Source organism: Crotalus tigris, unplaced genomic scaffold, assembly GCF_016545835.1.
Source record: "Crotalus tigris isolate CLP2741 ecotype Arizona unplaced genomic scaffold, ASM1654583v1 scf7180000017668.6805642782:7212621, whole genome shotgun sequence".
NCBI classification, from domain to species: Eukaryota; Metazoa; Chordata; class Lepidosauria; order Squamata; family Viperidae; genus Crotalus; species Crotalus tigris.
In genome coordinates this window covers 2,916,235-2,942,973 of record NW_024096554.1, presented here as the reverse complement: position 1 = coordinate 2,942,973, position 26,739 = coordinate 2,916,235, and the positions used below count along the sequence as shown (strand labels likewise).

The 26,739-nt window shown below is 36.8% G+C and overlaps 1 protein-coding gene across 10 annotated transcripts in view; it reads left to right on the top strand.

Moving 5' to 3' along the window:
• The window catches only part of DAAM2 (dishevelled associated activator of morphogenesis 2), a 242,941-nt gene that overhangs the window by 125,249 nt on the left and 90,953 nt on the right, over positions 1 to 26,739 (top strand). For all 10 annotated transcript variants that reach the window (XM_039337096.1, XM_039337092.1, XM_039337089.1 and 7 more), the window contains one exon: positions 10,895 to 10,984. In XM_039337096.1, coding sequence (XP_039193030.1) covers positions 10,895 to 10,984 — 90 coding nt within the window. The remainder of the gene's footprint in view (positions 1 to 10,894; positions 10,985 to 26,739) is intronic.

Genomic DNA, 26,739 nt, shown 5'->3' with positions numbered 1-26,739 from the left:
CTCAATCAGTCTGAAGTAGCTGGTATAGGTTAGCAGAGGCAAAAGCTGTAACATACAAGTCATATTACTATAGCTTGTTAGAACCAAACTGAATAGTAGAATCCCTTATTCAAGAATGCTATATTCCTTGTCACAGAATAAATCCTTCAGTCTGTTTATTGCAGATGAAGCTGGTATGGAAATATAAAACACTTCTGAGGTTGTTACTAATGCAAAGATTCATCTGATGAGTGATATAAATAGTACCATGTGGTCTTATTCAATTCACTTATTAACACTTTTAACAGACTGAATTGGCTCTTATTTGGAAAGGATCAGAGTGCAATGTTGATAATTTTCTTCTATATTGTATCCTCCTGTTAAGGTTTTTCTTTGCAAGCTAAAGATGTAAGGCCTTAATTTGTATTTATTAACTGCAAGGCTACCTATATATTACAGAGCAGATGACTTGTTCAAGCCATGTCTTTCCTCTAATTGTGGTGGAACTGGATATTGGAAAAGTATTGAAAAAATCAGGTCAGAAATGATATGTTATATCTTTGTGATAGATGAATGGTCTGGATTTATTGTGTAATGGTCCTATACATAGGTTTGTTAGTAATCTATTGTACGTAATGCTTCTTATTGTTCTTTTACGAGAGAACAAATGGAATCTCAGAATCAAGCATTTGGAATTAACTGTCTGATAATCTTTTGAAATTGGGATTGTTTGTTTACCAAATGTTCAATGCCGGTAGTGCTACTTCTGTGGGTCCACTTTAAAATATCTATTTTAAAATAGTTTTATTTTGAAATATTAAAATTAAATTAAAATTGAAATATTAAAGCATTCTTTTCTTTATAGCAGTATCTTTGAAAAACATCCTGGAAACCACAAAACACAGAAACCATCTATTGTAATCGAACCTTAATTCTCTTATCATTCAATTCACTCAATATCACATATCAATAAATCTAATTCAAAGTGTTGCTTTGAATCAATAAAGCTCTACGTGACTTAGCTTCAAATAGGAGATGATCCTGTATATTCCTGTATATTCATGTGTGTGTGTGTGTGTGTTTGTGTGTGTGTGTGTGTAGTCCTTGTGGCACAATCTTTATATCCCATGTAATTTATTCATATTCATATAAGAAAGACTATTCTTTCATCACTGTGTAAGGAATATAAAAGAATAGCATTTGTATAAAGAGTATGCCAACATTTATTTGCAATGAAGGTGGGGTAGAGAAAACTGTATAAATAAGATAGGGGAAAAGCCTTTATGACATATTAATCCTCTGCATACTTGGCCATCGTATGAGGTAGCTAGTGATATTTCTTACTATTAACTTCTTGACTTTATGGGTGTTCCTAACTTTATTTAAAATCTCTTGCTTCTGCAGCTGCTTCTGTCAAAAAGCTAATCTGCATAGGGAAGAATAGAAAATCCAACTTTGGGATTCTGAGTAGACCAATTGTAGCACCAAATGGCTCACATTTTAGAACTGGGTCACGTAATCATTTTGTATTCTGGTGAGAACTTCAGTTACTTCCTGCTGGCTTTTTCTCATGCTTCTGTGGACTGTGAAAATTACTTGAACACTGACCAGAGCAACTGTACATACAATTAGAATAGATGTTTGAGTAAATAAAGTATCACATGCTCGTGCCCAAAATCCCATCTGTTCTGACCAATGGGATCAGAGCTAGAAGAATCTGATAAGGAAAGAGAACTTAGTAAACAGTTCAATGGAATTGTCAGCACAGTTCATCCATTATAAAAAAGCCAACCCCTTTTTAGCAATAATAAGAAAAGGTACTGAAAAATGGCATGCTAGTATTATAGTGCCTCTATAGATCAGTGGTACAACCACATCTGAAATTAAATCCTGGACAAATCAGGACAGAAAAAGCAATTTTTTACACTATATATAATCAAACTTTGGAATTTGCTACTGCAAGGTGTGGTGCTGCTTTCAAAAAAGGGTTTGGAAATTATTCATGACCAAATATTCTTCTTTATTTATTACTTATGACCAATTCATAAAAGTCATGATTAGTAGCCTTGATGGCAGTGTGATTACTACCTGCTGGAAAAAAGTAGACTTCCTTGTGAGGTTGGTTGATTACTGTAAGAATATACTGCTTGACTAAATGGGTCAAATGTCTGATCCAGCAGGGCATTGCTATTGTTCTTTTAACAAAGCAGCCTATTTGTAGTTATCTTGATAAAAGTATTATTATTGCTAAAGTCAGGATGATTCTGTCAAAAATAGGTCATCTTGTCTCATTCTTTGACAAGATAACTATTTTAGTGAACAAGGATACAATCTACCTTTTCAGCAAAGCTTGTAGCAGAGTTCCAAATGACATTCTAATTGACAATTTGTTGAAGTGTGATTTAGATGGCACAATGTTAAGGTGAATCTACAACTATCTGGCAAATTACACTCAGAACATTGATATATCTACATCAAGCTGAACAGCATTATCAGTAAGGTCTCTTAGGAATTTCTCAGACCAGTATTATTCAATATTATTTTATTAATAATCTGGGTAATGTAATTGATAGACTGCTTATCATATTTGCAGATGACAGAAAATTAGATCAGGTCAACATCTATTCTAGACTGATAGAACACAGTTGCAGTATAATTTTAACGTTGAAAGATTGGACTGTGACAATCAAGAAATTCTTCAATAGGAAAAAAAATATAAGGTATTACATTTAGGGAGGAAAAATGTGGTACATAGATACAAGATGGGAGATTTCTGGAAGCAGAAATATCAGAGAAAAACTTGAATATGAATAAGAAGCCTTGGCTTGCATCTGGAGTACAATCTACAAATCTATGCATTTCATTTCCAAAAAGGTATTCACAGATTAGAATAAGATCAGAGGAGGGTGACAGAGGTGATATCGGGACTTAATATCTTGTGACATTAATGTGAAGAAATTTGAGATGCTCGATTTAGAGAAAAGAAGGCTGGGGAAAACATAGGACATGCACCTAAAAGAGTGTCAAGGGAAGGCAATCAGAACTAATTTTCTATCTCCATAGAAATTAGTATAAGTTGTAGGCAGCGGCTACCATGATTTAATTTCAATATAATAAATACTTGGTGGAAAATCTGTACAGCAATAATTCAACCTGTCATTTATTACTTTAGCACCTCTGGAACACTTCCATTTTAGCTAGTTTCTAGAATTGTGATCCAATATGTATGTTCTTCTTTGCTGAGAGAAAATCTCATGTTAAATGGAGATTGTGTACATTTTCTTATAAGGTGGAAAGCTTTTATTTGCCATGTCAACATTGGAAGAAAGAATGAAGGGGAGAATTGTAGTTTGATCTAAGTAATTCAGTAGTGTCTTCTTGAAATTAAGAACCATTGGCTAGATGGTTTACTACTCAGACTGAAGGACAGCAACATTGTACTCTGAATGGAAGTTTGAACATTTTGAGCAAAATAAGATATTTGTAAGAGTTTAGTCCGAAACAGAATATAACCATTTTAATATTGGTAAAGAACTACCTAGGCTCAGAAAATGACCATACCATTATAAAAACCATTCATTAAAGATGGGATAACTGGTATTGTAAGCAATGTCTTATAGTGGAGCTCTGTCAAAACTACTTATAAATATAAAACCTAGGAACAAGCAGGAATCCACGTAACTCATAAATATAATATGGAATTCTGTTCTCAAAATGAAATGGAAAATGTTTGTATGAAAAATGTTTTGCCCAAGATTTTAGCTATTTGGATTTTGGGGTTTTTGAAAAAAGCTGTAGATCTGGAAGAGGGGGAAGCCAAGAATCACAAAAATGTAGCTAAAATTAGAATATTGGGTGTGTTAAGATTTTGAGTAAAGGGCATAGCACCATCCTTTTAATCAACAGGGATTACACAGTTTTCAGCATAATCCATGTTGGATTTTATTTCTTCCTCCTAAAGAAAAGGAAAAGCTGTAGAACAAAGGAGGACGGGATACTGTTGCATAAATTCCAGCCACAGAACTGAATAGTTGCTATTCAGTTTAAAGTGATTTGCATTTTGAAATGAATATTTTCACAGAGCAAGCTCTTTTGTACTTATGATGTTTTTTGTGACATTGAAGGCCATAGCTTTAAGATGTTTTACCTCAGCCACACATGCCTGTGGACTGAACAGTATATGTTACTACAAGTTGCAAATAACTGGCTATGGAACAGTTTCTTGATTAGCCGCAATATAATAATAGTCATGTTGGTCATATGATCACAGAAAATTGTTCGGACAACACTGGCTCCCTCGGCTAAAAACAGAGATGAGCACACTCCCTAGAGTTGGAGACAACTGAACAGGAGAAATATTTACCTTCAATATCAATCCAAGGATAGGTCAAAAACCACGTCATTAACTCTCACTTTTTAAGTAGAAGAAATTTATACCTGAATTTGTTCTCCCATGTGAATTTTTGAAATTTCATACAAATATGAAGTCTTGTATGAGAAAAGTACTGTTGTGCTTTTGAATCATTGTTAACTCCTAGTGATTGCCTGGGTAAGTCCCTGCAGCTTTTTTGGAAATGGCTTCTCATTGCTCCTTTCCTAGGGCTGAGAGAGAGTGATTGGCCCAAGGTCATCTAGCTGGCTTCGTACTTAAGGCAGAATTAGAACTCAGTGTCTTAGTTTCTAGCATGAGGTCTTAAGGACTACACCATACAAGTACATTCATCATACAAATTACCATCATTTAAAAAATGTAAAAGTCTTCTTTGACCTGAGCTTGAGTTTTGTGGACTTCTTAGGCTACCATATAATTTTTTGAGAACAATATAGCCATAGCAATAGCACTTAGACTTATATACTGATTTATAATGCTTTTACAGCACTCTCTAAGTGGTTTACAGAATCAGCATATTGCCCCAGGTCCTCATTTTATTGACCTTGGAAGGATGGAAGGCTGAACCAATCTTGGGCCAGACAGGATTGAATTCCTGGCAGAGGCCAGAATTAGTCTGCAGTGCTGCATTCTAACTACTGTGCTACCAGGATATGGAAGTTATTTTATTTTTGTCTTCTTCCAAGATTTTTATTTGATTTCCCAGTCTAATCTATTGCCTTAAAGTACTCCTGGGCAGTACTGAGAAAGCTTGACCCAGTGCTTAGCTTAGTCTACCACTTTTAAATAAGTGAAGATAAACTTCTGTCTGTCTATCTGTCTAAGACTAAATAATAAACGCAACCAGGGAAGCTACAGGGTTGAGAAGAGAAATGTAGCAAAATATAATAATATTATAGCATCCTCTGCCAATTTGGAATTATGAAGTAACTTGCACATAGAAAAAGTAAAACCTTGAAAAATTGGAAAGAATCCTGAGATTAAGGTACAAAAATAAAAACATTTTTCATAGGGGAGGAAAGTTTTCAAGAGCTTAAATACTTTTGTATGTTTCTGGCCTACTAATTTTTGTGTTTTGATTTTCATAAGGGTTTTTTTTTTCAGCCATTTTGAATCTTGCCAATGTCATTTCAAAATCTGGATTGGAAACATTTTTTCCACCAGCCATGTTGTTTCTCAGTAAATAACATACAACAGAAAAAGGTAATTGAAAAAGAGACAGAATGTTAGGAACATGAGCTGGAGGACCTTTATTTCATCTTCTCCCTGAGGTCCACCTGGCAAATGTTTTTTAAATCAACATTATATCAGCTTTGACATCTTGAAATGTTTTTTTAAGAGTCAAGCAACTGATTTCTCTGGATTCAATCTTCTACTCAAGAAGAATTCACATATGATTAGAAAATCGCCACAATGGTTGTTGGAGAATAATTATATTGTGCATTTCTATTTGGAGTCCTGGTTAGGTTTCAAGGTTAGCAATAGACTGAAGCGACTGTGTCTGTTGCAATATTGAGTTGGTCTCTTCAAAGCACCCTCTCCACTTCATCTTTTATCAAGGCTTTTCTCTTCAGGCTTGAAAGAAGACTGTAGGACATTTTATGTGCATTTTCCCTAATGTGCACGTTGTTGGCAAGCAATTATTCCTAATATAGTGTATAGTACCTACTGTTATCATTAATGTACAATTTTATGTAGATTTTTCCTTAATGTATCGCATTCATGTTTTGATTGAAGAAATGTCTTATAAAATTCAGACAATTGTAAAATATCATTTATCTTTACATATTACTTCTGGAAATTAACAACAACAACAACAACAACAATAATAAAGTTGGAAGGGACTTTGGAGGTCATCTAGTCCAACCTCCTGCTCAGGCAGGAAATCCTATACCATTTCAGACAAATGGCTGTCCAATCTCTTCTTAAAGACTTCCAATGTTGGAGCATTCACAGCTTCTGGAGGCAGGTTGTTCCACTGATTTAATTGTTCTAACTGTTGGGAAGTTTCTCCTTAGTTGTAGGTTGCTTCTCTCTTTGGTTAGTTTCCATCCATTGCTTCTTGCCTTGCCTTCAGGTGTTTTGGAGAATAGCTTGATTCCCTCTTCTGTATGGCAACCCCTGAGATATTGGAACACTGCTATCATGTCCCCCCTCATCCTTCTCTTCATTAAACTAGACATACCCAATTCCAGCAACCGTTCCTTGTAAGTTTTAGCCTCCAGTCCCCTAATCATCTTTGTTGCTCTTCTCTGTACTTTTTCTAGAGTCTGAACATCTTTTTTACATTGTGGTGACCAAACCTGGATGCAGTATTCCAAGTGTGGCCTTACCAAGGCATTGAAGAGTGGTATTAATACTTCACGTGATCTTGATTCTATCCCTTATTAATGCAGCCTAGCATTTTGTTGGCTTTTTTGGCAGCTGCAGCACACTGCTGGCTCATGTTTAAGTGATTGTCCACTAGGACTCCAAGATCCTTCTCACAGTTACTACTATTGAGAAGGTACCTCCTAAACTATACCTGTGCATTTGGTTTTTCTTGCCTAAATGTAGAACCTTACTTTTTTCACCATTGAATTTCATTTTGTTAGATAGTACCCAATGTTCAAGTCTGTCAAGATCCTTCTGTATCTTAAGCCTGTCTTCTTCCTGCCAGCTTGGTGTCATCCGCAAATTTGATGAGTTCCCCATCTTTCCTCTCATCCAAATCATTGATGAAGATGTTGAAGAGCACTGGGTGCAGAACAGACACCTTGGGCACCCCACTACACACTTCCCTCCATATAGCTGCAGTTCCATTGAGGACCACATGCTGAGTATGGCTGGTCAGCCAGCTATGAATCCATCTGGTGGTGATGCTGTCTAGCCAGCATTTTTTCTATCTTATTAAGTAGTAGGTTGTGATCTACTTTATCAAATGCCTTACTGAATTCCAAATAAATTATAGTCAAATAAATTAAAAGATAAATGCTTTATCTTTTAATGTGTTTTCTCCAATTTGAAAGACAAACAAATGTCCCTGTTGCTTATACAACAGGGTATTTTCCTGTTTATTTTCAGCTCTAAGTTTATCTATTATTGTTTTCAAAAGGATTTGTTTCAGTATGTGCTGCTTAAACCAGACATGTCAAACTCGTGATGTCATGTGACGTGCAATGTATCGGGACAGTTTTGCCATTGCCGGCAATGGGGTGGGCATGGCTTCCAGATGATGCATCTGGCCCACGGGCAGGCAGTTTGACACCCCTGGCTTAAACTAACTTGCAAATCAGCACAAAGTTGAACAAATTTATACAAAAATTATACAAAATACTGCCATCTGTTGAGGCAACAACAGGCTTGGTAATAACTACAAAGGCAGCATCAGTTAAACTTTAAATCTTGAATACCGAGGCCATTTGTTACCATCTCTTTTTTAAAGATTTTCTCATTTTCCAAAAATGATGAAGTGACAAAAGGTCAACATATTTTTTTCTCCAATTTCATTTCTTTGCTTAGACATGATGTATTAGACAAGTTCTATATAAATCATTAAATTAAGCCCAATTTTTTTTTTAGCAGAGTGAGCTTGTTCAAATCATCAACAGAATTATCTTGGAAACTGCAGGATAAGAATGGTTGGACTAATACTTTGTGGGTTAATCACTTACAATTTCTACCCTACCCCTTACATAACGACTGGGCAATTATGAAAGTTCTCAACTTACAGCTGATGTTCCTTAGCTGAACTATTGACGTAACCATGTCTCACTTTCTTAGACATCTTTATGACTTGGGAATATTATCCATTTAGCTGATCATTGCCAAGTAAACAAGTTCTCGGCTTGTTCCCTCCCTCAAGCAGTGCTGCCTTGCTATAGAATTTTGCTGAGGTGGCCCAGCTTGTGCTTGTGGATTTGTGCAGGACTTCTGCTAGAGTTAGTCTCCCTAACACCACAAGCATAAGTGCTCCTGTGTTTCTTTTTCCCATTGTATCTCTTCTTAGGTTCTTCATTTGAAGTTGTGATGTGCAGCTTCTTTCTCTCTTCTCTTTCTGTCTCTCCAAGAATGTGCTCCTGACCCAAACATTTCTAATTTTGTATTGCAAAGATAAAATGCTTTGCCTTACTTGGCTGCCCTCTTGTTTGGAAAAGACTCACACTAACCATTTCCACATGGTTTACAGTCTTCCCACACATTTATGGAGATATACCTGAAATATCTTTGCTGCCACCTCCACTACCATCAACACAGTGGAAACCCCTGGCTTCTTTTATCTTGGGCTCTTGGCAATGACTTAGCCTTGTCTTTCCTTTTTTTACCTTTCTGGAGCTGAAATCTCCATGGGCCTTTAAATCTGTCAGCAGCTGCTACCAAACTCAGTGTGCAATTTTAGTTCATTGTTTTCACAACTTATTGACTCCAAAAAGCGTTCCAAGTCTTAAAGAAGCATTGTCTAAAATTTGGAATAAAGCTAATTTCAGTACCTCAGAAGTCACTTTAATTTTGGTTTCCTTCTCAGTAGAGAGTTCCTTTATTTAACTTTCCCCTTCCAAAACCAGAAAAACTAAGATGCTTTATGTGAAATGAAAAGGGGACAATTAAGGTTTTTTTTTTAGTGATAAACATTTCCTATTATATAGTACAGCTTTTAGTTTCTGCGTGATAGAGTAGAGCAGTTGCTACATAAAAATAAAATTTGGCACATAATTCTCCTACAGTATTTCAGTGTTTAGGAGGATATTATTGGAAGAGACTTGGAAACCTAAACACATTTTGTCCAGCAGCCAACACCCTGATATATAGGATTTATACCAGGCAAACAAGCAGAAAATAATATCTCAGTCAAGGAACTACCAAAGAAGAAATTACACCCCACTAACACTTGCAAGCAAGCTATTATTGTATATATAAACTGACCAAATTTTACCTTCAGTCTCTTGGATGATGTTACCTACTGCAGTTGAGTAATGAAACATTTGCAAGCAAACAAGCTCAGAGAGCACCAAGGATTCTACGACTCAACCCCGAGCAACATATAGTCTCTTCTATTGGAAACACTAATTAAAGCTGCTTCTACAATAGGGAGAGGTAGCTCTGTGTAGTTATTAAATTTGTATTTTTTCTGCTTGTTTGCAAACCAAACACAAAGGGATCTAGATCCTAGAGCAGTGGTTCTCAACCTGTGGGTTGGGACCCCATTTGGGGTCGAACGACCATTTCACGGGGGTCGCCAAACAAGGCTGTCCACCATTTTTTCCCCTTTTCTTTGGCCACGCCCCTGATACCCAGTGATGTATAAGTGGTTGGGGGTCACCACAACATGGGGAACTGTATTATGGGGTCGCGGCATTAGAAAGGTTGAGAACCACTGTCCTAGAGCCTCATCAACTCTGAAACTGCCATTGCAGGTTCTATATATTGAATATAGATTGTGAAAGGCAAACTTTTGGGCCAAATGCATGTTTGAAATGTTAAAAACATGTGGGGGAACATTCACACAGAGGCTTTTATTCAAAACTTGCATTCCTCTTTACAAAAAATGAACTGTGCCAAGATCTAATTAACAAGGTTATTTAAGAGTTTTCTGGTATGGCTGCTAATCGAACCCTGCCACAATTTTTTTTCTTTAGATGAGAGGAAATTGATTTCCCATGTTCTATGTATGAAAAGACGACAATGGACATATTATTTAGTGCACTGGAATATCTTCTTCTTTTTCTTGTGCCATATCCATTATAGGATGTTGGCGATCATGATGGCGATCCTGTTTTTATCAGTAGCCGCATGAAAAAGTGCTGCTGAGTTTTGTCCAAACCAATCTCTGATTTTGAAGCCACGATGTTCTTCTTCTGTCTGGACCTTGTTTGCCTTCATTTAATTCTCCTTCCTGGAGAATGCCGTATTTTTCTGGGTGTCGCATCACATGTCCGAAATATTCTAATTTTCATTTTTTAATTGTTTTGATGATTTCCCTTGGCTTTCCCAGGAGGCTTATCACCTCCTCATTTCTGATCTTGTCAATCCAGCTTATACGTAACAACCACCTGTAGATCCACATTTCAAATGCTTCTAGTCTCTTCAGGTGGCCTTCTGTCAGAGACCAACTCTCTACTCCATAGAGCAGGATAGAAAAAAATATAGCATCTGGCAAGCCTGATTTTCAGTCATGACTGCAGAAGACCTTTTTCATTTTGAAGAATGCTGTTCAGGCTTTTTCTATCCTTGTCTTTACTTCAACGGTCATGTCCTAGCTTTCATGTAAATTAGAACCGAGGTGCGTGATCCTTTCAACTTTTTCTAGTGGTATTCCTTCTGAATTTATTGGTGGTAAATTAATGGGTTGTTTGCTGATGACCATGATCTTGGTTTTTGAGGTGTTAAGCTTCAAGAATATAAAGGAAATTTTTGCAATATCAATTACCGTATTTGAGAAAATTACAAACCTCTAGGTACTTAACTGACGTGATAATGATCAGAAAAAAGTGCTGAAAAAAATACAATGCTGTTGTTCACACATTATTTTTCACTTGCCATTTCCAGGATGAATTGGATCTCACAGATAAGAATAGAGAGGCGATGTTTGCACTCCCACCAGAGAAGAAATGGCAGATTTATTGCAGTAAAAAGAAGGTAATATTTACCACTGGATTCTAATTATGCGATAAATATTGTATCTAAAATATGGCTTGAACTGTGTGATGGTGTGTTTTTTTCTTTGATTTTTTTTTCAGTTTTGTGTACTTAATGCAATTGTTTATACAGGGGCATATTCAGCTACATGTGGTTACCTTCCCGCCCTGTATACTTGGAGGGACTTAGGATGCTGAGAAAATCAATCCACCACTTATTTCTTAAATGATCTTAAGGACAGATTTAGTTCGGATATTTAATACAAAATGTTCACAATGCCCCAACAGATGACCTCAGTTGTAATATTCCTGCAGTTCCTGAACATTTGTGAAACAGCTCATAGGTACAAGGTCTCATCTCTGCTTTCACCTCTTTTACTTTAGCAAAGCAAGAGTGCTGCTTCACTCCTAGCCAAGCACATTTACCAGTGTGATATTTTTTTAGATTTTTGGAATTTATTCTCCTGTGAAGTAGTTCTCACATAATCAGTGAAAAAAAAAACACGACAGAAATGTGACAAACCGAGCACAGATGCAGACAGTCCAACTCACCTAAAATATAGTCTCCTATATGAGGTGAGAAGGAAAGGGAAAGAAAAGAAGATTTGAACATTTGTTTTTATATAAGGGTCTTGTTACTTGAATCAGAGAAATAGCTGAAATTCTTGGCTATAGGTCCCCATTTTTTCAGTAACGATTACTTATCTATAGTTCTAGGAATTCTTGTGAGCTTGCCTAAGTAGTTCATTGTTGCCTGACAGTCCTGTGATAAAAGGATACTTTGGAAGTAGGTGATTGGAATAAAATAGCTTTCTGGTACCCAGAGCCGTGATTGTCATGATTTTTAAGTTGTTCTGTGTTGATTTTGAACTACAAGATACACTCATGATGAGAATGTTTGAAAGCTGGTGAAGCATATACCATCTTGTTCTGGTCAGATATTTCTGCTTGAAGAAGTTATATTGCAAGTATAATATAGTTAATACTTAAACATATTTATACATGAGGGTGAAGGTTCGTTTCCCTGAGCTAGTGGGTTGGTTTCTGAACATTTCATTACTAGGCTAGGTAACATCTTCGGTAGAGTTTAGGGGATGCCAGTGTTCTGTTTATAAGGGTTTTGTGTGGTCAGTAAGTCTTGTGATGGGAGCCATCAGAAGATCTACTGATCAGCCAAAGCCCTTATAAACAGAAGAACACTGTCACTGACATCCCCTAAACTCCATTGAAGATGTTACCTTGTCTGGGTAATGAAATGTTTGGAAACCTATCCACGAGCTCGAAAAATGAAACTTCACCCTCATCCTACACCCGAGCTATAGATATTCTCCACTATTTCATATTTATGCATAACAGCCACTCCCCTCTCCCCCATTAATATTGAATCTTATGTGTAAGCTCAGCATTCACAAAGCTAAGAATCCTGGTATCTTGAATCCAAATGTTAGGAAGTCTTGTAGTCAAGCCTTTGAACTTTAATGTAAAAAGTAATGTGTGAATAATATCTCATTTCAAGTTATGACACTCCATCCTTCTGCCCTGATTTATTCTTAATAAGAAAGGAGTTTTACCTTTCCCATGGGAAATATGTAAGCTTGCTCACTCTCATTAGTTTCAGTATGAAACATGAGATCCAGAAAATATCTGACCCATTGAAAGCTGTTGATTCTGTCAGCTGGCCTTAATTTTGAGCAGACCATAGTCTGACTGCTTTCATTGGCCCACATCTCATCAGAACATTAGTCCTAACAAGCTAGACACTGGGCAATATAATAAAATTGTCTTTTTTCCCAGTATATTTTCTTCCTTTTTCTGAAGAAAGAAAACAAATTAGTGTACTGAAGAGGAATGTCTCAGGATTGTACCTTGCCTTACCCAACACCTCTGTGAGACAGATTAGTGAGTTTAATAACTTTGGCTCTCTGACGACCTTCCATTACTTATGAGTCTTCAGACTGAAATATCAGCACAATGTTACCTTTCTCTGTCTTGCAAAGATTGATGATATTGCTGAGATTTGAAGAATGGTCAGGAACATTGTTGATCCCATTCTTGAGGTATTAGCAAACAGCTATACTACTGTTTCTATGAGGAGTAACTTAAAACCCAGTATTCACTCTCTTCAGCATCTCTTTTTAAAATACCTTTCCCAGGGAGACTTTCAAAAGAAAACCTTCACCAAATTGTCATCTGGTCTCATTTAAAGACAAAATGCACTAAAGGAAGGTCACATCATCTGTTCTCCCAGCATGGGTGTGGGGAAATAGGGGTGGCTGGAGATTTTTAATTTTCTGTTTCAGATTGTATGCCCTGAGTGAGAGGAGCTATGTGTCCCGTTATACTTGCATAGTATCACACAAAATGTCTACAGTATATCCAATGCATTAGAATAATGTCTTTATTATTTTGCCTTTAACTTTGTTACCTTAAAACATACCTAAGCAGTAACTCTATTTGATTTTGGCAGTGTATCCTAACTCTCTGTTCTCAGTTTATTTACCAGGGAATCAATCTTTTGTGCAAGTGTATTTCAAGACTATATAAAAGACTGCTACTATTCTATGATATTCTGCCGCTACTATTCTATGATATTCTATGCTTTCCAATATCCATTGTTATTCACCGTGCAAACTGTATAATTGCAAGCCTGTGATGTGGTGGGGGATAGAGATTTTTTAATTTTTAAGAGTCTTTGAACTTTCACAACATTCATTGATTTAGAAAAAAATGTTTTCAATGTTCTTCTCATCTGGAAACCTATAAAGGTGTTCATCTGTGGCTTTTGAAAAAAAAGGAAATCAGCCTGTCCTCCTCTTTATCTTTCTTCTAGACTTGCAGAGTATTTCCTAACTGTATAAGCAGGCTTGCTTTTTTTAAGGTCACCTCATCAATTATTTTATTTTGGTATCTCCTGTGGCTTTCAGGAGTGCTACTTAATGTCTTTTTCTGCTGTTTGCACAAATAGTTGACAAAGACACTGAATAGTTATTAAAATTGGAAAATCTGTTTGGATGTACGTACATGCCTCCAAATAAATTTTTAGAACCAAGAGAACCATTGCTTAGTTTAGGTAAAAAAATGGGTAGGTAAACAAATTGTGTTACTATCTACTTCCATTTAACTGGCCATTCAGTGTACTTAGGAGTACAATCATTTTTTTTCCATAATGGCCCTTCAATTTTTTGGAGGGAGGTCACTTTGTTCCAGTTGAAACATATGTCATGATGTCTCATCCTTTTCAGAGGTGTCTTGGTCCCTGCTTTCGAATAGGACACTGATGCTGCTAATAGTGATCATGTTATGAAAAAGACTTCTAAGATGGACGTGTGTCACACTATAAATAGAATACTTGCTATGTGAACACTACATTATCATTTCAGAGAAGTAAGAAGACACAGTGAAAAGAAGGACTAGGGATGACATGATAGCAGTGTTACAATAGGCTGATCCTGTCTTCTTTGCCACAAAGAAGACAGGATCAGCCTATTCTCCAAAGCACCTGAAGGCAGGACAAGAAGCAATGGATGGAAACCAATCAAAGAGAGTAGCAACCTAGAACTAAGGAGAAATTTCCTGACAGTGAAAACAATTAATGGCTTGTCTGTAGAAGTTGTGGGTGCTCCAACACTGGAGGCTTTTAAGAAGAAATTGGACAACCACTTGTCTGAAATGGTATAGAATTTCCTGTTAGGATGGAGGGATAAACTGGAGGACCTCTGGCACCCCTTCCAACCCTATTATTCTGTTCTGTTATTCTTTCTATGATCATGTGTATCCTTCCCATCAAGCCCAAAGAAAGTCCAAAATGGTATAGGATCTTGCACAGGCAGGAAATTGGACTAGAAATCAAAGGTCCCTCCCAACCCTGTTATTCTGTGTTCTGTATTCTACATAGGCTATTAGCTCCTGCCCCAGTCATTAGTTGGGAAGAAGTAGATACAGAACAAAGAACTTTCTCTAGTATGTTTCCTTTGGCATAAAGCTAAGATAGAAAAAGAATGGGATCATTTAAAAATGTAGAAGTCTTTCTTCCTTCTCAAAGAGTCAGATCATGAAAAGAAAAGTTTGAAAACTGAAGATCCAAGGCAAAAGGGAAAACCTTGATGGGGATGGTGGTTATTGGAAGTATAAGGCAGGTTATTTAGTTGGCAGAACTAAATGTGTTATTTTATATGATTTTTTTCTACCAGTGTTCAGATATCCTAAAATTCAAAACTCATTGTGACTCTTTTGTAATTTTCAAGTTATTTTATGTATAATTATTATGCTTAAATTGCATCTCATCTTCTCATCATTTCTCTACTCTCCTGACCTCCTTTTATAACCAGATAGAAGAATATTCTTATTTTTCTAAGAAGGTTTTCATCAATTTTTCACTCTATACTTGATGACATCAAGGGGAAATGGTTTGAACTCCTCAGAATTCCATTAAAGTGCTAACATTCCAGTGGAGAATATCCACTGTTAGATAAAACTCTGACATATCAGCTCTTTCCTGGGGAACAGCTGAAGGGATGAAAGTTCTGCTTTTTCTCTTGTTCTCTCCAACTTTCTCAGCTTAACTCACAGTTTCCAGTTATGTAATGCTGCATCATTTATTTATCTTAAGAATGGAGGTCACTGAGGTTCAGGCCCTTGTAATTATATGTTTATTTTTTAAACTTGAAGAATTTCTTCTCTTTTTTTAACCATGGGAAAGGCAATGAATATCTGTAATTTCCTCATTTCTTCCTTCCTTCCTTCCTTTATTTATTTATTTATTTATTTTTTTAGGAAAGAAGCTTTACAGATGTCCAAAATCTACAATATGACCAATTTCTCTTTTTTGGAGAAGGCTTCCTCAAGGATAATTTCTGGATATGGTTGAGTTCAGTGTCTCAAAGCTGAAAAGTTTATTTTTTTTTAAATGCTCAGTTAAATCAAGTTAAAGTTTGCTTAACCTGTTGCTGTCAAGCAGATTAATAATTAATAATATTGGAAGCATTGAGAAAAAGTTGCTTCTCACATTAAAGTTGTTGTCTTCTCTTGAGTATGCTAAGTATATAATCCCTTCAACTAATACTGTTCCTTCAACTACTACCAGAAGCTGCCATTCTGGTGTCATTCCTAATGCAATTATAGGTGATTTTTTTTTAAAAAAACTGTTCTAAAAAACAAATATTTTATATGACCGATACAAGGATAATTTAATAATTGCTTCAAAGTAACCACATAAAATGTCTGATAGGCAAGGAGCCACATACTCTTTGCATTCTCCATATTTATGCTTAGAGGAACTGGTGTATGTTGTGAGGAGAACAAATTATTTTCCTTCAGTGGATTTTTTTGGGGGGGGGGGGTAATTTCTCCTGCAATCAACACTGTAACTTGTTCAGAATAAGTCACTGAGCATCCTGGTGGAAGAGGTGTCAAACAATCCTTAAAAGCAGTTTGTTCTGCATTGACACAAAGGGGCTTTCCTCACTGCTTCTTCTTCTTTTTTTTTAATAATTTTTTATTTTTCCAAACTCTCCCCCATACATATACCGTAATACTTATCAGATATTAACATACATTCCATCCACACTCACATACAGATACTTTTAACAAAATGAAATAAATGCATACACATAACTTTGGTGTTGCTCGCCCATTTCCCCTTTTACCGTATCCACACTCCTTTACCTTCTTTCTCCCTTTCTTCTCTTCCCTACTTCCCTCTTCTTCCTCTCCTCTCCTTCACCACTCTCCTCCCCTTTCCTCTTCCTCCAATCTTCCTACTTCCTTCTCCCCTCCTTTACTCTTTTCTCTCTCCTCTCCTTTCTTCATCCCTCTTCAGATACAATTCAGGGGTGATATCCGAGCAACTCCTCTCTCCAAATTTCCCTATCTGTATTATATAAATAAGATTAATACTTCTATTTATCTAACCTTCTCGGTATATACTTCTATAAACATTTATACAGCCTGCAGTTATTCAATACTGTGTCGCCTGGGTCTCCCTCCTTATCTGCTCCTTCTTCTTCCATCTAAATTGATGTTAACTATCTTTTAACTGTATTCTCTTTTCAGCCAATCATAAAAAGTTCCCCAAATTTCATAGTAGTCTGACTCTGTCTTATCTTTAATTGTCATTGTTAGTCTATTCATTTCTGCACATTCCAATATTTTCCCAATCACCTCTCCCTCTGGGGGGGGGGCTTTCAGTGCTTTCCAATTTTGTGCAAACACAATCCTGGCTGCCATAATTACATGAATAATTAAATATGTTTTTTCTTTATTCTATTTCCCTGGTAGAATACCCAACAGGAATATTTCTGGTCTTAGTTCTATATGTTGTTGTATCATCTTTTCTATCCATGTTCTAATTATATTCCAATAAGTTTTAGCTTCTACACATGTCCACCACATATGGTAGAAGGAACCTGGTATCTGATGACATTTCCAACGTTTCATAGACCTGTCCTTAAACATTTTAGCTAATCTTTCAGGAGACATGTGCCATCTGTAAAACATTTTGTACATATTTTCTTTATACACAGTCGCCATAGTTTCTTTCCCATAATTGCTGCCATCTATCTAATTCAATTGTGTATCCAAAATTCCTTGTCCATTTTATCATTGTCTCTTTCACTTGTTCCTTCTCTAACTCCATATGTAGTAGATAACTGTACATTTTTTAATCCATTTTTCTTCCGTTCCTGTGAGTATTTCATCTAACTCTGTTGTCCCCAAATTAACACCATCTATTTTAACATCTTTTTCATATCTAGATTGTATTTGCGTTCTCATGTACCAATCCATCTTTATTCCTTGTTCCTCTAATTGTTGTTTGGTTTTCAACTCCTCCATATCTGTTAATAAGTCTTTATATCTTATAATGTTTCCCATGTTAAACATATTGGGGTGTATTAACACCTCCATAGTTGAGAGCCAATTTGGAATCTTCAAATAATAATTTCTCTTTACTTTCTCCCAGACAACAAATAAAGAATTCCTTATATAGTGTCAAAAAGGGGCTTTCCTCACTGCTTCTATTACCAGAAAATATTGTCCCAAATGGCCATTGGTTTGTGCTTCATCTGTTTCACCATGAGATGACCTCCAATTTTGCTCAGGCTACTGTCCATCATATCTTCTAATTCATTCCTCTCATTTCCCTGTTAAATTAAGAGCTTGATTGGCTTCTGCAAAGGAGAGGAGAGGATTAAAATGGTAGTATTTCCTCTTCAGACTATGGTATTTCAGCAGACCTCTGACAATATTAGCAATAGAGAAAGCAGAAAATCTGCTTCTGGGTTTTAGAAAACCATTCCAATCTATCAGGTGCTTGGGTTGATATTTTAATGGTTCCTCAGAATTGCAGAGGTTCATACAGAGTATCAATCTGTCCTTGACAGTGGAGTTACATAGATATTTGCTAATTAACACCACTACCAGCTCTAGTCCTAAGATATGTTCCGGTGCATGTACAAAGGGAACTAATTGAAGGAGGTTTGTGGTTGGCATGATAGACAAAGATCATCAGGCACTTCTGAATGAGAGAAGTTTATGTGAATATTGATATCTCTTTGGACAAGGAGTCTGGGTAATCTCATGGCATTTCTGAAATTTCTTTGCTTAACTCTGGATACAGTATTAGCAGACAATATGGTGGATTTTACAGTTCTATACTGTTTTGGGTAGCATATACCCCAAAATTGGTAGATGGGCAAATGGAGCATCTCATTAGCAAAATGGAGCTGTTATAGATCATTGCTACTTCATCTTCCCACCCTCAAGACTAGCATGCTGCACTGTAAAATAACATATACATAGAAGAAAATATCCAGTTTTCTGGGTGATTTTATGGATGATTGATGTCTTACCAGCAACCAATTAAATGTTCGTGTGTGTGTGTGTGTGTGTGTGAGAGAGAGAGAGAGGGAGAGAGAGAGAAAGAGAAAGAGAGAGAGAGAGAGAGAACATCTTGTTACCCTGCCATCCAACTTCCTTGACTAGACTAGAGCTGGCCATTACTCTATGCTTATTCTCAAGCTATTTCCTGCTGTTCTTTCTCCCAGGAACATTCCTTAGACTCACGCCGAAGAGGATTTTTGTTCTCCAATGATCATCTATCTCCTCTTTATATCCACCTATTTGTGCAACCATACAAACATGTACTTGGGGAACAGTTAAAATAAGCAAGAAAATGGTTAGAGAACACCTATCTGATCTTGATGAATATAAATCACCAGGACCTGATGGTTTACATCCCAGAATTCTGAAGGAGCTGATAGATGTTATCTCAGCACTATTGTATCATATCTTACAAAAATCCTGGAACATTGGGAAATTGCCTGAGGATTGGAAAAGAGCTGATGTGGTTCTCATCTTCAAAAAAGAAAAAAAACAGACCCAGGAAACTACAGAACAATCAGCCTAGCATCAATACCTGGGAAAATATTGGAAAAGATAATCAAAAAACAGATCTGCGAACATTTAGAAAGAAAGTTATAACTAAAAGCCCGTATGGGTTTGTTAACAACAGATCATGCCAAACCAATCTTATTTCATTCTTTGACAAAATGACTAAATTAGTAGACTAGCAAAACGTTATAGACATAGTATACTTAGACTTCAGCAAGGCATTCAACAAAGTAAACCACAACCTACTTATTGGAAAGCTTTAAAAAAATGGGATAGACAGCATCACCACCAGATGGGTTTGGAAATGGCTGACAAACCGCATACAATGAGTCGTCCTTAATGGTACTACAACTACATAGAGCAGTGGTTCTCAACCTTTTTAATGCTGCAACTCCCAACTGGTCATAAGTTGAGGACTACCCAACCGGTCGTAAGTCGAGGATTACCCAACCAGTTGTAAGTCAAGGACTTTTCCTGCCCGGGAGCGCTGCACATGCGTGGTGCCACCCCCTGCGCCGGCCGAGGCATAGCTGGCAAGGGGCAGCGACGGCACAGGGCAACCACCGGCTGGGCCACCAGCTGGCCCAGCCCAAGGGAGGTAAGGCACCCGCCAGGCCCCATGCACGCCAGAAACCCTCTCTGTACCCGCCGGCCTCCCACCTCCCACCCCGGCCTTCTTTTACTTACATTTTTAGTAGTTGCTCAGCAGGGAGGGGTGGAAACTTCCAGACAGCTCGCCTTTGCTGCAGACAACTTGCAGCACCGTTTGCAGAATGGGACTTTTGGTGGGCTCAGCAGGGCAGAGACAGCCTGGACAATTCCTATTGGCTTTTGAAAGCCAATAGAATTAGACTCTATTCAAGGGAGTCTATTCTATTGGCTTTCAAAAGCCAATAGAATAAAAGGGAGTAGCACAGCTAAGGAAAAGGGGGAAAAAATGGCCGACTGCATTGTTTGGCGACCCCTGTGAAATGGTCGTTTGACCCCAAATGGGGTCGCGACCCACAGGTTGAGAACCGCTGACATAGAGGGAAGTAAGCAGTGAGTTGCTACAGGGTTCTGTCTTAGGTCCAGTACTCTTCAATATCTTCATAAATGACTTAGATGAGGGAATAGAAGGGGAACTCATCAAATTTGCAGATGATACTAAGTTGGCAGGAATAGCCAACACCCTAGGAGACAAGCTCAGGATCCAAAAAGATCTTGACAAACTTGAACAATTGGCCCTATCCAACAACATGAAATTTAATGTGAAGAAAAGCAAGATTTTACACTTAGGCAGGAAAAAAGAAAGATAGAAGTATTGATTAAGTGAAATCTGGCTCAAAAACAGTAACTGTGAGAGGGACCTTGGAGTCCTAGTAGACAATCACTTAAATATGAGCCAGCAGTGTGTGGCAGCAGCCAGTACAATCCTTGGTTGTATAAACAGGCATATAATCCAAATCATGTTAAGTATTAGTACTGCTTTATAAAGCCTTAGTAAGGCCACACCTGGAATAGTTTTGATCACCACATTACAAAAAAGATGTTGAAACTTTGGAAAAAGTGGAAAGAAGAGCAAGATGATTAAAGGCCTGGAGACTAAAACATATGAAAAATGGTTGCAGGATTTGGGTTTGGCTAGTCTAGAGAAAAGAAGGACTAGGAATGACATGATAGCAATATTCCAGAATTGGAGAGGTTGCCACAAAGAGGAGGTCAACTTATTTACCAAAGCACCTTTAGGCAGGACAAGAAACAATGGATAGAAACTAATCAAGGAGAGAAGCCAACTGGAACTAAAGAGAAACTTCCTAACAGTGAGGACAATTAACCAGTGGAACAGCTTGCCATCAGAAGTTGTAGGAGCTTCATCACTAGAGATTTTTAAGAAAAAATTGAACAGTCACTTGTCTGAAATGGTATAGGGTCTTCTCCTTGCACAGGGGGCTGAACTAGAAGACCTCCAAGGTCCCTTCCAGCTCTATTCTGATTAATTGATTGAAGTGATTCTAAAGAATAGCCTACTTTGCTGGTAAGACTGCCAAGGTATAACCTCATCACATGAGACAGTGGGCCAGGCAAGATGAAGCAAGTCCTGACTTAGAATGGAAATCCAAGTGCTGCAATGAGTAGTCAAAGATTCCATTAGCTAGAGATGTTCCAAAGAAAAAGACTTCAAGTAGGGATGCCAACAGGAAGTGGCTGCTTACTCATCTCTAAAGTCTGCCTCCCTCTCTGCCTACTTTCTTTTTCACTATGTAGTTCCATATATCTGTGAATAAACTATGCAAAATGGCTTATTACTTTGCCGCTTGTAAACAAATACACAAAAACCATACGTTCTGAAAAAGAAAAATTGAGATAGTAATTCAAGGTCAACTTTCTTCTCCACATGCTAGAAGATTTAGCTGGAATATTCTTCTCCATTATGGAACTTCTGAATAAGTAGAAGATGTATGACTTAGAGAACTATATAAATGCTGTATGTAAAGAATAAAAACAAGTGGAATATAAATTGAACAGATGAAAAATATGTGACTGCATTTTCAATCTTATTGCTCTCAATTTCATAAACACATTTTAAGAAATAAAGATATTGGAATAAAATGCATTCACATAGTTGAAATATATCTAAATTAAGCTCCTATGTAAATGTCAAGTTTATATTATTACTAAAACAATCCAAAATCTTCCTGGGCTAGAAGTCCAGTGTGCCTAACATAAGCCATAGGTATTAAACAGCTGTCAAAAAATTCTCTTTGCCTTTAAGTGTCTTCTTTACTCTATGAAGATTGCTCACATGAACTACTGATTATGAGAGAAAGTGTAGGGAGGAACCTCTAGAGGAATTTCTGTATTATGCTGCAATTGTTTTTGGCACAGGAAACCATGTGTGTACAAAATACTCAAGAATTTAAATAGATGTATCTTTAAGCCTGGAATAGGCCATATTTTTCAGAATCCTATATATAACTGAATTTATGAAAGATTAGAGTATATAGTATGCATGCTTATCTGTGTGTTTTGGAGTTACAGAAAAAATGCCTATTCTGAAGCATTCAACTGCTGTAAGATGCATTCAGCTTGATGTGATTCTTGTGTAATATTTGAAGGGGTGTGTTAGAGAATTTTAATTTCTCTGTTGGTGAAAATAAATCAGAAGCTCTCACAGTTGACTGCATTTAGCTGATTCAAATAACCTCTTTATATTCATATAAAAATATTTATATTACCATACATTCTTCTTTACAGCAACATAGCACAATGAAGACTTCTTACAGAGAGATACAGAGACAGACCTGAGACTAGATAGAGCAATCCAGCTCTTAACTCAATACCTTTTTTGCACAGACTCAGTAGCACTTTACTCACATTGGCTGACTGAGTTACCACATGACCCTTCCTGCTCGTGAATATTCCAACAGGGTGCTTATCTGCTTTTTGCCTGCTAGTATGAAAAAGCTTTTCAATTTTAAATAGATAATCTAAGCTTGCAATCGTTTAAACTTTCCTACAGTGGGATTGTATCCAGAAACCTACATAACAGTCTGCACCCAATATAGTTATTGTAACATTTAAGCCTGTTTTAAACACTGCAATTACACAGTTTATTTAAATCACAGTCCGAGGTCTCTGTAAATACTTGGGTTTAAGAAAATTTGACCTTGGTCGTCAAATTTCACACAATCACACAGATTTTAGCTTTTTTTTTACATCTAAAGGGCTGGGCAAGTTAGCTTATAGGTAGAGCCCACTTAAAAAGCACATTAAAGAGGCATTTAGACTGTCTTGTATATTCATTTATTTGAAACAGAAATTGTGATCAGGTAATACAGGAATTGGACTGTACATGTGCAGATATTTGTATGCACATGTATGCTCAGATATGTGCAGAATGTTTTAAAAATGCACAGCAGTTTCAACCCACATGCTCTGGAAAAATATGACAAGAAGAATTTCAAGGAGCCATTAAGATAACTGTGGGTTATATTTTATATATCTCCACTATATTTTGGAGAAAACTGATATACCCAAATGTGACCTAAAGGAATTTTTGGTCTGTCTCTCATATTTTGTAGAAAATCTTTATAATAGAGAAGCAATTCATATTCTGCTCCTTTTCTCCGTACCTCCCCCTTCAATCTCTCCATCTCTTTTTTGCATGTATAAATAGTCCAGTGTCTTGTCCCAAAGGTGCTTTTCAAAGGCAACTGGGCTTTCTTTTTTTTTCCCTTGAAAATGAACTGAAAAATAACTAAATAAATGGATGAGAAGAGAAATATCTTCAAGGCAAAAATGAAGTCCAGCTGCCTTTTGGAAAAGCACCTTTGGGGCAACCGTGACCTGAATGATTGAGAATCTCCATAGATAGGGCCAGTATTTTGTAGACATAGAAAATGATGATCTACATTAAAGTCAATATTTGAGCTTAAAGTGACCCAAGATGGAAACAAATTTGTGTTCCAGGGATTTGAAGTCAGATTTGAGTGGCATTGTTTTGAATATTCAACTCCTGGGAAATAATCTAAAAGAAAATCAGGGAAGTGTGCCCTATTAGAAGACCTGAAGGATGAGGCCGAGGTGACACTTTTGGAGAAGATTATATGTATGGTTGCTAGTAGTCCACTCTGATTTGATGGCGTATAATCAGTCAATTATTTTTTCCAGATTAATATTACATAAAGTTTAAATAATGTGTAATATAATTTGTGCGAAAGCACTACCAAAGAGCTCTCTTTTTAACACACAGTCTTGCAGGGCACTTGGATCAGAGCAAAAATCATGATCTTGTTGCTAATATGTTCCTCTCCACTATTATAAATGAATGATTAGTAATTCATAGAAGCTGAAATAAGCTTGTCCCACCTTTGGGACAAGATCAGAGATTTGAATTAGCCCAGACTTGGAGTAGAGTGGATTCATTTACTTGCTGCCTTCCAAGTAAATGAACTTGTACTAAAAAAATTGACCTGCTCTGTTTTGGAATTTGGACTTCCCCATGTCCAATACATCCTTCTAATAAATGAACATATCAGAGGTCTTGTTTTCTGATATAATATTTCCTAAGATATTAGCTGGCTGCTTTCTTCTCCTGCTGAAACATACAAAAATATTTCAAAGGGAGCCAGAAAAGAAAGAATACAGTAAATACAATTTGATTACTTTTCTCTTCCCAGAGAATAGGTAACTCTGCTGTAGAATTTTTTAAAAAACATGCTCTTACTGATATAATCAATCAAGCTCTCGGATTCTTTTCAGTGGAGAGAGCTGTTTCTTAAAGCTCATCAAACTGTTAGTTTATTTATCAATGATGTGTGCTTTATCATACCAAATAAGTCACAGGAATTCACACACATTCCCTGATGGTTTTGTAAAGGGCAGAACTAGATGGTAGTCCCAGTGGATGTCTTTTCTCCCATGAAAAGCTTGGGAAAGCAGAATTTCCACAAGAGTCTAACAATACTTTGGAAGTGCTAATCATGTGTTATGGGAAACAGGACTTCTCAGCCACATCTGCCTACTAAGTAACTGGGTCCCTGTGGTCTGTCCTGTTTCAAATTGAAACCTCTTGTGGCTTGATTGCCTTGGAGGGTGTGTGTGTATGAGTAGTCTGAAAAATCTTGACATTGTTCCAGTTCCAGTTATAAATGTATATTTGTGTCCTGTGGGGAAACTATACATACTTTGCACATTAATCAAAGAACACCAGTCAGCAGAAAGGCAATCAATTGCAGTACAAAGCAATCCTTTTTTTTTTTTTGAAAGAATGTGTTGCACTTCATTGATCTGGAGTGACTTTTTCTTTTTAAGGATAAATCAGCTCTCACAGAAGAGGGCTCACCAATTTACCAATTAAATATTGCTTCAGTATAAAGTTCCAGCTGATATTATTCAAATAAATCCTTTTTTTTAGAAAAAATATTCTTCCTTTAGAACAGGGGTCTCAAACTGCTGGCCCGCAGGCTGGTTTCATCATACCGGAGCTGCACCCACCCCATTGCCGGCAATGGCGAAAAAGCTCCGATACATTGCGCGACGTCATGTGACGTCACGAGTTTGATATGTCTGCTTTAGAAGCTGTTCTTTTCTCAGTGCATGGTTTTATGCTCTTTTCTAAATGTTAATTTTCCAAATAGATAAAAGGGATTTCTGCTCCTCAACATTATGACATAATGTTCAAGCATCTTTTAAACACATGAGATAAAAAGCAATGATTTATACTGGTATTTAATGTAGGCTTGGCCTCACTGATTTGCTCTCTGCTAATTGTTTTGGAAATCCAAAAATGGACAGGAGGAAAGATTATCTAAGTAATTTGATTACTTTGGAAGGTTTCATTCACAGCCAGCTATGTAAGCCATCAGTTTACATCCAGAGTACCACAAGGGATGAACATGGGTTCAAGATAATTTTTTCCGGGCTAAAATTAATCCTGAGGCTCTCCCGGCTTTCGTATACCATTGTATAAGTACTTGATCCAAACAGCATCATGAATGATTGGTTTTTTAAAAGGATTGGTGGAATAACCAATAGCCAATAAAACAACATGAAGAACAGTAACTAATTTTGATGCCTGATAGATTATAAATGAATAAAATCAGCCCGTGTTCTGTAATAAATGCTATCTTAGAGTCTGAACTATTTCTTCATGGTGGAAAGAGAGGCATAATGGGTCTCAAACTTCTTCCATTACAATACTTCTGTGTTTGCAGTGCCTCTGATAACACCCAGACCAGATTTAGTGTGTCACTTCATCATCAGTAGCAGTAAAATGGCCACCTTCTTTGCTATATTGCCTACCATTCCTTTTCTTTATTTCTCTTTTGCTTTCTCTTAATCCCTGTTACTTGCTCCTCTTTGTCCAGACAACTCTCAACTTTTCTTTTTTGTTAGAAGAAGTTTTCCCTTCTGCTCACTTGTCTCTGTTTCATGGGGCAAGATGGCAAAGTCTTGAAAATCATTTTGTATTTTTGCTGTAGTTGTACTTGAATTTTAATAGCCTCAAGATTCTTCTTGTAAATTTACAGTACCTGCATTTGCATTCTTCTGCCTCATTTTGTTTTCTTATTTAGATAACTGGCTCCTAGTTGCTCATTTTTACAAGCTATTTTGTCATACTAACTCAAACTTTCCTGGACTTACAGTAACTTGTCTTTTGTGGAGCAATTAATAGAAGTCTTCAGGGTTTTTTGTTCTCATGGATCATTCAATTGATAGGGATGATGGTAGATACCTCTAAAGCTTCGGTTTCTTAATATTATTTCATCCTCTTATGCTTTAGGTGTTTTTAGTCAAGATCTCCATAACAAGAGTGAGAGCCAACTTTGTTCCCCATTTAATGAGCCTTATGGTGACTGTGATCTCACCCAATGTGGCTATGCA